This window comes from Bombina bombina, chromosome 1 (assembly GCF_027579735.1).
Source record: "Bombina bombina isolate aBomBom1 chromosome 1, aBomBom1.pri, whole genome shotgun sequence".
NCBI classification, from domain to species: domain Eukaryota; kingdom Metazoa; phylum Chordata; class Amphibia; order Anura; family Bombinatoridae; genus Bombina; species Bombina bombina.
Genome location: NC_069499.1, coordinates 936,704,583 through 936,717,061, shown reverse-complemented (window position 1 = coordinate 936,717,061; position 12,479 = coordinate 936,704,583). Strand labels below are relative to the sequence as shown.

Genomic DNA, 12,479 nt, shown 5'->3' with positions numbered 1-12,479 from the left:
ATATATATATATTATTTTATTTTTAAATGAGCTTTATTGAAAAATCGGCAAAACAGTTTATACATGATCAACGACAGAGGATATTAGTATTCTAATGCATTATAGTATTGTCCTTGTATTTTATATTTAAAATTATTGGTGCAAGTAATTCTGTCTGTAAAGCATTAAGATGAATAGGACAAATATGCATGCAAACATTAAAGACAACTTGATGGTTTAGTGGATGGTCAAGCAACAAATACCGAGATCTAAGGAGTATTTCTTGAAGACTCTTCAGATGTCAGATTTCATGCTTTTTTAAGTACATTTTGGTACAACAATCCAAAAAAAGTTTCTTGTTTTTGAGCAAAATAAACCAAAAGGATTTTGATGTCCCCTTGTTGCAGATCTGAAGGGAAACTATTTATTTTCCAGTTCCCATGGTCATGCAAGCTTTCTACCTGTAAGTAGTGTGCTTCAACTCGTTGACAACCTGCGACAGCTGTGAGTGTGTCCTGGAAGCGTAGATGATTTTGGGGATATCACTGTAATAAGCTACAGAGAAAAATAAATACATATTTTTTAAAGAGAAATAGGTAAAGCACATGCCCCCTTTCATGTTTCTATTCATAAAAACAATTCTCAACGGGTTAACAAAATGACATGCCAATTCCATCATAGCATGAGAAGGAATCATATTGACCCTAAACACCAAGGGTTGACAAACCAGTATCTAATTTAGCACCCAGAAGAATACCATGGAGACAGATTCAAACCTTGTTTAGGAGTCAGACATTATTTGGTTAATATATACATAGAACTATTCAAAATTTGAGGAGACAGAAGTGCAAATCTAGAAGGTGTGGTTCCCAAGATTTGCAAAACCTTGCTATGTACCAATGACTATCTGTGCTTATACAGTGATTTAACTAAATTAAAGGTGATCTTATCAACAAGTAAAAGAACTATTTCAGTGGCATGGATGCTAATAAGACCTGCATATTACATGTATACCTTGCATTAGATAAACAGCAAAAATGCCCTGTCTGAAACTGAACTGAGGGCTTTATGTGACTTTCTATGGCCATTATCAACAGCTGTTTGTAGCCGGACAATGACAGATATGAGTTACCTCAGTGCGACACTTTCCAATATAGTGCAGCCATAATCAGAGACTAGTACCTGATTCTTGCCCACTGGCTTCGGAATTCCCCCAGGCTGCAGTCGGACGGTCAGGAAACAGCTCAGCCCCATTCATGCGCTCAGCAATTTTCCGTGCAGTGATGCCGTCCTTGAACTGCTGGCGCCAAGCCAGGGTAGCACAAAGTAAGCACAGCGTTTTCCCAGTGCCCGTGGGACTCTCGAGCACTGCATTCACACCCTAAATGAAGCAAGATAGTTTCATCACACATACAAATATATCACGTCACAAAGCTCACATTTAAAGGGATAGCAAAGACATAATTAGGCTTTCATTGTACTTGTGGTATCTAATTTGTTCTCTTTGTATTCTTTGTTGAAAATCATACCTAGATAGACTCAGGAGCAGCAATGCACTACTGGAAGCCAGATGCTTATTGTGGATGCACATATATGTCTCTTGTCATTGGCTTACCAGATATGTTCAGTTAATTCCCAGTAGTGCATTGCTATTGCTTCAACAAAGGATACTAAGAGAATGAAGCAAAAAATTGATCATATAAGTGAATTGGAAAGTTGTTTAAAATTGAATGCTCTGTGAAGATCAGTTCCGGAGGAGGAGTCCAGGTGTGTGGACAGGTGAGACACCTGCTCAGCACTACCTCCACTGCAAGCTGTTGGCGAAATCTTCGCGCCTAAACCCTTACACTGTGGGAGGCTTGCTCAGCAAATCTATCGCTGCTGGATATGACATAGTGCCATTATACCGCACAAGAACTATAAGCTGCCACAATCACTGCACTTTGTCTTTAGCCCTATCCGTGTATTTTATACTGCTTTAGAAGGAAGGAAAAAGACGAAAAGAAAAGCTACACTGTACTACATATGAAAAAGTGCTTCTCTATAATTGAACTGGAGCAGAAGACGGACCCTGACTAAAGCGAGGAGGACACCTGGTCCGGAGCCTCTATCTGTGTTATCCCTGGCTTGCCGGTTGAACCCGGCGCGGTGAGCCGCCTCCTCCATACTGTCATAGGCAAATTGATCTAAGCCAATCATCTGGCTCTACCTGCAGGTCCCGCTGTGCTGCTGCAGTGGTGAGAGTGCCGGACGGGTCGGCCCCCAGCGGATCCATCGTGGCGCCTGTTTTTGGTTGTGGAGAGGTGGCTGGTCTCGCGGTTGCTCCCGGTCCGTTGTCTCCTCCCACCGGTGCTGCGTGAGGGACACGGACCGTCATCTGCTACTGGTTTGTGCTATCAGGTCCCAGACTGTCTTTTTTGTTGCCCGCTGCTTTCGGCACTGGTCTGTCTGCATGCGGTTAGACTTCTCTGGCAGCTGTGGTCAGGTGCACCCCCTTCCCACCGGTGCTGCGAGAGGGGGGTTGTGCTGAAGAGGAGCACCTTGTTCCTGGTCAAGACGTCTGGAAACCGGCAGGGGGTAACGTACTGACTGAAATTCTTGTGCCCCTCTTTTCCCTTCCTATCTTCTGACATACGTGCATTTTCAAAGGATAAGGAGCAGGAGTTACTTTAAGAAGGGGACAGTAAAAACGGCTACCTTGTATCCGGGTATACACAGGCAAGACCTGATAAGGTTTAAGCTTAAAGACACTATTCTACCTGGCAGCTGGTTATGATATTGAACTTGCCCACACTCTCTCTCTCTTTTTGTCTATGCCTGGACTTGACTTTAAGGGGGAAGGAAAGGAAAAAAAAAAAAAAGGGAAAAAACATCCAAAATTGCCTAATTTTAAGTGTGCTTGGTAATTTAAGCTGTTGATTGGCACAATTGAGAGAAGTATATATAAAATGATATAAATTGTGGAAAATAGGTTTAGTTATGTTTATTAATTAACCCTAGAAAGGTGCTAATCTCTGTTTCTCCCTCTATTGTTATTCGGACCTGAATTTTGGTCTAGATTCTCATCCCTCCTCTTAGCAAACAATTGTTAAATTATTGTACCTATTTCCTAAGATTAGATGCAGAGGTAGGGAATTTTGTACTAAGATAATTAACTGGGGATACTGACGAGTAAGCAGGAAATTATAAGTCTTAATAATAGAGTTGATTGTAGACATTTTGTAATTTCCATATAGTAGAAAATTGGTTTAGACATTCCTGTCTCTGACTGTGTTCCCTTTGTATTAAGGGGTTAACCTATCATGGAATTGCCGCAGCTCTGAAGGATGGACTGTCCTCCTGCTGTCCATTCTTCAGTTTTTTGAATGGTTAAACACAGCTAGATTGGTGTGCCTTGCCACTGTGATTTCCTGGTGCCTGGAAGCCTTCCTCTAGTCCCCGGGTTATTTGAATATGATTAACTGTCGCTTATTGTCTTATAGGTAGCAATTTACTGCGCTAGTTTTTGCAAAATTATCTGTGTCTGAGAGCTATTGTACCTTTATGGCTTATGTGTATTTCTCCCTTTTTTGTGTTGAGAAGGGATCCTAAAGCCTGAGAGGTGGACCTTAGGGTTTGGTTTAAGGAAGGGAAATCTCTATTAACTGTAGATCGCCTTGCACCTAGAAATCTAGGAGATTCTTTGAAAATTTGACTTTTGTTTAATTTAAATGTTTTTTTTTTCTGGCCTGTAGAGTTTGAATATATATATGGGTTGTTGAAGTTAGCAAACTTTAGAAAGTAACATACACAGTCACATTTCTTGCTCTCTGGAAATTTTGTTACAAATTTAACTTTATACTAAGTACTAATACAGTGAGTTAGAGTTAGAGGTAATTCAGAGGGTACAATATTTCTGGATATACTTTTGATCCTGGGCTAAGGGTCTTTAAAAGAGCCCTAATCATTTTTTTATATTTTCACTCACTTCCTTTTCCTCCACTGTTCCTTATTATACGCTATCACTTTTAGAGGGTCAACCCCTTTGAATTAGCTAAATACCCCAGATTTTCACATCACATTCACAGATTTATGGATAAATTTTTTAACACACAGGTTAAAACATCCCCGCTTAATATGTCAGCGAGGCAAAGAGATAAAAAACCTAAGGCTTCAACGGAAGTCATGGCCGACACTCACTCCATCACCACTACCCTCCCTCACACAAATACACCACTTGATCTACAAACACTTGTTTCAAATATATCTGAAGCCCTAACACCTAAATTTGATGCCCTCAAAAATGAATTAAAACAGGATATATTGTCACTAACAACTGAAATTTGCCAATTCTCTAGTAGATTGGGCGAGGCAGAACAAAGAATCTCTGATTTAGAGGATAGGATGGGCAGTCATACTGACAAAATAGACTCCCTGAACTCTAAACTTATAAAAACCCAGTTGAAAATGGAAGACCTAGAGAACCGCGCAAGACGCAATAATTTTAGGGTGATAGGGGTCCCTGAGGATAAACAATACGAAGACCTTACCAAATTCTTAACTAAAACATTACCACAATTACTCCAAATCCCACAAACTCACCCACAGATAGTCCTCGAAAGAGCACACAGGTTAGGCTGGCAACCTCCAGATAAAGAAAACCCCAGACCAAGACCAATTATAGCGAAAACACTTAATTATCAAGATAAAGCTTTATTACTACAGTTTTACAAAAAAAACCAACCTATCTTTTTAGGGGAAACTAAAATAATGCTTTTTCAGGATTTTTCAGCCGAAACATCAGCTAAGAGGAGGGAGCTGGCCCCAGTCTGCACTAGACTAATAAATCAAGGATATCGAGCAACCATCATTTATCCAGCCAGATTGAAAATCATTATAGAGAACCAGACACATTTTTTTGATTCAGCCAGGGACGCAGAAAAATTTATAAATCAATCCTCTGCTCAAGGGCTAAGACCACAGGCAATGACTCTTACCTAAATATACTTAGATTAATCTGAATTAAGTCTCTCTTTTTTTCCAAATTATGGCAGCTTATCATAAGGTTGGTAAACGAGGCCCTTGGTGGACCTCGGTTGTGTTTTTGTGTCTTTGTTTGTTCTTCTTTTTGTTTTTTTTCTCTTCCATTATTAAAATTTTTTTTTTTTTTTTTTTTTTTTCTCTCCCTCTTTTTTTCTCTCTTCCTTCTCTTATCTCTTCCTCACGATGAATTAGATGGCCAGCACGATAAATAGATTTAAATTGGCCTCTTGGAATATTGGGGGTATCACCTCCCCGATTAAACGTAAAACAATAATAGCATATTTAAGAAAAATTCACACTGATATCGCCTTTATACAGGAAACCCACTTAAAGACAGAAGAAATTCTAAAACTCAAATGTTCATGGGTTAGGGAAGTTTTATTTTCACCTAGCAAACAGAGAAAGGGAGGAGTAGCAATTCTTTTGGGGAAAAAGCTAAATTATCAAATTCTTCATACAAAAAATGACTCTGAGGGAAGGTTTCTTTTGGTAAAAATTAAGATTGATAAAGTAATATACACATTATGTAATATCTATGCCCCTAATGTTATTGATTGGTCTTTTTGGGAAACATTACAGGCAGACATTATGATCTACAAAGAGGGTTACCTGATAGTTGGAGGGGACTTTAATATGGCACCTCAATATCCCTTAGATAGATTAAGACAACAACCATCGGGCCCCAGAACTAAAAGAGATAATATTGAATCCAAACTGTTTAACAGACTTTTTCAAAACCTTGGGGTTAGGGATATCTGGAGGTCACAAAATCCGGACTTAAGGGATTACACATGCCTTTCTAAGGCGCATAAATCACTTTCAAGGATAGACCTTCTTCTCTTGGACGAAGAATTATGTAAAACGAGAGTAATAGCAGGAATTCTCCCTATATGTATCTCTGACCACGCTCCTATCTTTTTGGAGCTCCAGGCTAGTGACCCCACTACTAGAAGTAATCGATTTCATTTCCCATCTTACCTAGCCACGGACCTCAAATTTAAGAATTGGGTAAAACTTAAGTTAGAAGAATATATTTCTTTCAATCAGGACTATATCAACCGTCCCACCATTTTCTGGGAGACAGCAAAAGCAGTGATCAGAGGTGAGATCCTGGCATATTGCATTAGGAGGACAAAGAAATTGAAATTTAGGGAGAAGGAAATCTTAAAAGCAGTATCTAATACATATAATGGTTATCTGCTACAAAAAACAACCAGCACCTGGGAACGATACACCCAGGCGCTGATAGAGATACTTTTCTTCTCTATAAAACATCTCAGAAGGATCTGAGATTCCAAGCTAAACTGTACAGATATGGTAGTAAATCGGGTAAACTTTTAGCAAGATTAGTTAAAAAAGATAAAGAGATTTCCCTAATTGACTCCCTATCTGAAGATGGTAAACTGATAACAAAAATGGACGATATATCACAGATACTTTCGTCCTATTATAAAGATTTATATTCCCTGAAAAATTCAAATATATCTGCTCGAGAAGATTTTTGGAGTAAGATTGTATCCCCATCACTTTTACCTGACCAGATTGAAAATCTGAATCTCCCGATTACTGAAATGGAAGTATTAAGAGCAATTGAAGATTTATCTCTGAATAAAGCTCCAGGCCCGGATGCCCTCCCTAACGAATTTTATAAAATTGCAGTGCTAACAATTTTGCCATATCTAACCTCATTATTTAATGACATATATACAAAAGGTAACCCCCCTTCTCCTAATTTTGCAGCCTCTTGCACTACTTTGATCCTTAAGCAAGGCAAGGACCCAAAGAGGAAGGAATCATATAGACCCATAGCCTTGCTTAACTCAGATTATAAGATTTTTACCACCATTTTGGCCTTGAGGCTTCAAACAATTCTTCCTGATATTATTCATAATGACCAAGCGGGCTTTATGTCCAAGCGTAATTCTTCAGCTAAGATAAGAGAATTGCTTCTTACTATAGATTTCTTCAGTACTAGGGAGAGGTTGGGGGCTGGAGGGCAGGGGGTTACCCCTGATTTAGCAGTTATAGCAATAGATGCAGAGAAGGCCTTTGATTCGATACACCATGATCATTTAATCCATTCCCTGCAACAGTTTGGTTTCCATGGCAAATTCCTCAATTTTGTTAATAATCTTTATAATACAGCTTCTACAAAAATGTTAATTAACGGCTCGACTTCTTCAGAAATTTGGCTTAAAAGAGGAACTCGACAGGGGTGCCCTCTCTCTCCACTCCTTTTTAATGTTTCTATTGAACCCCTGGCCATATGCATTAGACAGCAGTTGGAAGGGATTAAGATCGGTACGGAAGATCTGAAAATAGCTTTGTACGCCGATGATATTTTAATTTATTTGTCTAATAGTGTTAATAATATTCCTAAACTTCTATCTATTATTGAACAATTTGGTTCTTTCTCTGGGTACAGAGTTAATACCACAAAATCGGAACTCATGTGGATCAAACCTCCCAAGGAACCCATGCTAAACATACCTTTCAAAATAGTCTCCAGAGCTTTTAAATATCTAGGGATAATGATTTCACCTAATCCAGAAAAATGGTATAACCTCAATATTACCCCAGTACTTAATAGAGTGATGAAGATTCTTAAAAATTGGCAGAATCTCCCCCTCTCTCTGTCAGGCCGTATAGCCTTATATAAAATGATCTGTCTTCCCAAAATTTTATATGTATTACAAAATATGTCATTGATTATAAGGGGAAGAGATTTGACAATATTTAACACTTCCTTGAGAAAATTTCTGTGGCAAAACAAGAAACCTAGAATTTCCTTACTTAAACTTTCTCTCCCCAGAGAACTTGCAGGTCTGGCTTTACCAGATTTAAAACTCTATAATTATGCCTTTTTACTACGTTTAGTTATGGACTGGGTATATGAGAGAGACTATGTTACTAATAACAATCTAGAAAGGAATGTAACACATCCATATCTTCCACTAGCAATTATTCATTGTAATGCTGCTCAATTATCAAAGGAGGTAAAAAAGATGAGAACAATTTATAGCCCCCTCCAAGCCTGGTGGAAAGTGTGTAAACTCTTAGGTGTTGAACATAGGGTCTCTAAATTCATGCCATTATCAGGTAACCCTCAATTTCAAGCGGGATTTCAATTTTCACCTTTCCAGAGATGGCATAAGCTAGGTTTAAGTAAGGTCTCTCAGTTATTGGATTTTGAAAGTTCATGTATAATAACGTTTGGTTCATTGAGAGCGAAATATAATCTTCCTCAAAAAGATTTCTTCGCGTATTTACAAGCAAGGCATTATGTATCTAATATAATAAGCACCTACGGCTGGAATTGGTCTCAGGGGCCCATAGAGAAATGGCTCATCTTAGCTAAATCTGGTATTATTTCAATTTCAACCAGTTATATGGATTTGAGCTCCATAAAAGGAGCTTCTAATCTGGAAAAGATCTCCATTAACTGGGCTGCAGCTTTAAGGCAAAGTCATGTAGAGACTAGCCGTATCCAATTCTCAATTGCAGAAACTAAACGAGTCACTCTCTCTTCCACATGGAGAGAATCTCACATTAAATTATTATTAATGACTTTTTACACTCCAGAAAAGGGAGCACGGTATGGTAACTTTAAATTTAGCTCTTGCCCTAAATGTTCTCTGCCTTTTGCTAATCTTACACATATGTTTTGGGAATGCCCAAAGCTGCAACAATTCTGGTCTAAACTACAATACTGGCTTAATACTATTTTAGGAACTTCCTCTTTGAGACTAGAGGTATCCCACATTATATTCTTACGGAAGGATTTAGAAGCTCAGATAGGCAATACTAAAATTGTTAATATGGCCATATTAGCAGCCAGATACTTAATCCTGAGAAAATGGAAGGGAGGGACTGCCCCCAGTATTCCGGAGGTCAAAAATTGTCTAAAAAAACAATGTATCCTCGAGCAAATGGATACTAATTTAAATGAGGAACGAGAGGTCATTTCATTTTTTAAGAAGTGGGCATTTTTTATTAAATCTCTTCCTTCAAGTGAAATTGACCTTCTAATTCACCCATTTAGAAACTCAGAAATGGTGTTGTTGGGTATCTGGTAACTCACTCACTCTCCCTCCTTGTTCATTTTTTCCCTTCTTTACCCCCTTTTTTTTTTTTTTTCTTTTCTCTCTTTCTTTCCTATTTTTATCTATTTTTTTTTTTTCTTCTTCTGTATTTATAATGAGTATTTAATTGTTTCTTTTCCTATTTAAATTTAGAAAAATACCAACTAGGTGTACAAATATTTCATATAAGGGGATCAGTAATTTGGTCTGTGAAATGTGAAATTTTATATTTAAAATTGTCTTGCTTTGCAAAATATTATGTTTTACCTGGCCCTGCGTGGCACAAAGAGGTTGAATTCATTTGATTGTACATTCTGTTGGTTATAAATAAATATATTAAAAAAAAAAAAAAAATTGAATGCTCTGACTGAATTCCTAAAGAAAAGAATTGGGTTTTCACGTCCCTTTAAATATAAATGTAACATTTCACAGCTGCACCTGACAGACTGAGAAAGACCATCCTTTTTAGATTATTTCTGTCTACATCCAAACAACACTGTATGGCTCCTAAATTTAAAAAAAAAAAAACTGTAAAGCCTTGATTTATTTTGTATAAACGGTACATTCAATGTACAAATAATAATTTCAGAAATTATCTGTTAATGTTGAGATGAATATGCTTAAGGAAACTATATGATGGGAGATTTAGATGCACACTACAGTGGTTTCCTCTGTGTCTCACGCTATAAAAGTGCAAAGCCGAGTTTTTGCAGTGAAAGGAGAACAGTGTTTAGATATTGTGGTTTTGTTCAGATAAACTAAAAGGCAAAGACATTTTTATTTAAAAATAACAGAAAAAACATGTTTAGGACTAATACACATACTTCTTAAATTTACTTTAAATGTAGTCATGGTCTATAATATGTAATTGTTCCACTGCTTTCTGAAACCGTAAATGGCAAAAACGAATCAGCCATGGCATATGCATGAATTTTAGCACACAGAAAGCATGTGCAATTATGACTAGTCAGCATCAGCAGACAAGTAAGCAGGTGCAAACAGTGTCAATCAGCATTTGCGCTGTTACCAAAAAATGACTGCTCAGCTGTTTCCAAGACAACAAGAAAGCATCTTCCTTAAAGGGACACTGCAGCCAAAAATTTTCTTTTGTATTTCAGAAAGAGCATGCAATTTTAAGCAACTTTCGATTTTACTCCTATTATCAATTTTTCTTCATTCTCTTGCTATCATTATTTGAAAAAGAAGGCAGCTAAGCTTTTTTTTTTGTTTCAGTACTCTGGACAGCACTTTTTTATTGGTGGATGAATTTATCCACCAATCAGCAAGGACAACCCAGTTTGTTCACCAAAAATGGGCCGGCATTTAAACTTACATTCTTGCATTTCAAATAAAGATACCAAGAGAAAGAAGAAAATTTGATAATGGGACTAAATTAGAAAGTTGCTTTAAATTTCATGCTCAATGTGAATCACAAAAGAATTTTTTTGGGTACAGTGTCCCTTTAAGTTTATTAAAAGGGACATTAAACACTGAGATAGCAATATAAAATGATAAAACACACAGACATTTTATATATATATATATATATATATATATATATATATATATAAAAAAACTCTGCAATATACTGTCATTTATTTTGTCCCCTTTTCCTGCAATTCTATTCTGAAATTGTGAGCTTTTCAGTTCTTGTCAGAAATGGAAGTGCAGAACACTGTTATATTACAAACAGCCATTGGCTGAACATTCTAGTGACCTATTTATAACTGTACCTAATTGGCCACAGCAAAGAAGGTAACCTAAGTTACAACATGGCAGCTCCCATTGTTTTATAGACACTAAAACTTTACACTTATTTTGTCAATATTTAAACAGCTAATGAAACTGTAAAAAAATACTTCTACATGTTATTCTCAAACTGATCGTTTCATTGAATGCATCATTCTATCCAGCATTTATTTATTGTTTAATGTCCCTTCAAAGCTTCAGTGAGCTGCATTTAGATTAGATTACAAAGCAGCTTTGTAGTAGTTTGTATAATTATTCTTAGTAGTAATATGCAATAGCATTGAGTGTGCAACAAATGAATAATTACGTATATTTTCACTTGTTTGTTTTTTTACAAAATTAATTTACCAATTTTTATAACCCCTTATGTACAGTTGACATACCCAGTATGTTGGATATATTTTGTGCTTTAACAGTACGAGTCTCACTGACAGCAGCAAGACCATGGTATTGTGCACGCCTCAAGCAATGAAGCATATATAATTAGCGTGGTAATGCTGCCGTCTGTGAGACCGCACTATTAAAGCTCTTGAAGACCCTAGCAACAGGGTGCATTGCAGTTGAGAAGCTAATATTTGCTTCAAGAAAAAGGATTTTCAAACTGCAAAAGGTGCTTATGTTGGAAAGTGTGTGCAATATTCATAATTTTTTTTTATTTGCAAAACAGGAAATGTTGTCATTTTAATGCTTAGTTTACATTTTTTTATGTGAAAAGCACAATTTTAGGTAATAAAAAAAGAAAAGCAAAAGTAGTTAAATATAGGTAACATTTGAGGTTAAATGTCAGATTAATGTGGGAAAGGGATGAAGAGAATCATTATGGTTTCACATAATGATGAAAACTATTAGGTAATGAAGATGGTGTAACAATATGTAGAAATGAGGGCAAGAACATGAGGAATGGAATGGGAAAGGTGAGTGGGAGAAGGAGGCGGAGACTAAAATCCACAGCAGTATACACTGTGCCAGTACCAAGTGCACTAAACAGAAAAAGTAAAGTAATATATTCTGGCTCAGTTTGACAGCTATTGAGTCTAGCGGGTGTCACTTCCATTAACACAAATATAATAAATTAAACTATTTGGCTGTCGGCACATCCTTGTAATCAGACGCACCTTCTGCAGACTCTCTATCACCTTGGACATATAATCCTCCTGACATTTATAAGGTTGAAAGGGAAACTCCACGGTCAGTCCTGACACCTGTATCTGCGGCATCTTCTCACCAGGAATCGTCAGCTGCTTTGTAAGTTCAATATACTAAGTTGTTTATCTTAACCAACATGCATTACCGTTATCGTTCCGCTCAGACACCACATTATGATCTCCCTGAAATGGTCAGTTATTCCCAGAAATAAGCCACCTATACTAGGTTCTCAACACCATTTCGTTCACTTCCGGGTGTCTTTTCGGTACCCTGGTTTGCAATTGGCGCGCCGACCTACTCCGTCACATGACTATGCGGCCTTTGCGTGTTGACATCACCAGCATCAAGCCAGCTTTGGGCCAAAAAAAAATAATCATAGTGGTGTCTATTGTTACTACATAAGAACTCAACAGCGCAAAGAGCTGACGACAATGAAGTTGGTTTCTTATTCAAACTGTTTATTATTCGTGAAATTCTGTTTCTTATTCATGGAAGTTGGTT

The 12,479-nt window shown here is 37.2% G+C and overlaps 1 protein-coding gene across 1 annotated transcript in view; it reads right to left on the bottom strand.

Annotated features, from left to right (window-relative positions):
* Window positions 1–12,237, bottom strand: part of RTEL1 (regulator of telomere elongation helicase 1) — a 161,041-nt gene extending 148,804 nt beyond the window's left edge. The window contains exons 1-3 of the mRNA XM_053701471.1: window positions 11,948–12,237; window positions 1,162–1,360; window positions 441–534 (exon numbers count right to left, since the gene is read on the bottom strand). Of these exons, the coding sequence (XP_053557446.1) occupies window positions 441–534; window positions 1,162–1,360; window positions 11,948–12,049 (395 nt within the window). The 5' untranslated portion in view covers window positions 12,050–12,237. The remainder of the gene's footprint in view (window positions 1–440; window positions 535–1,161; window positions 1,361–11,947) is intronic.
* Between the last annotated feature and the right edge of the window lie 242 nt (window positions 12,238–12,479).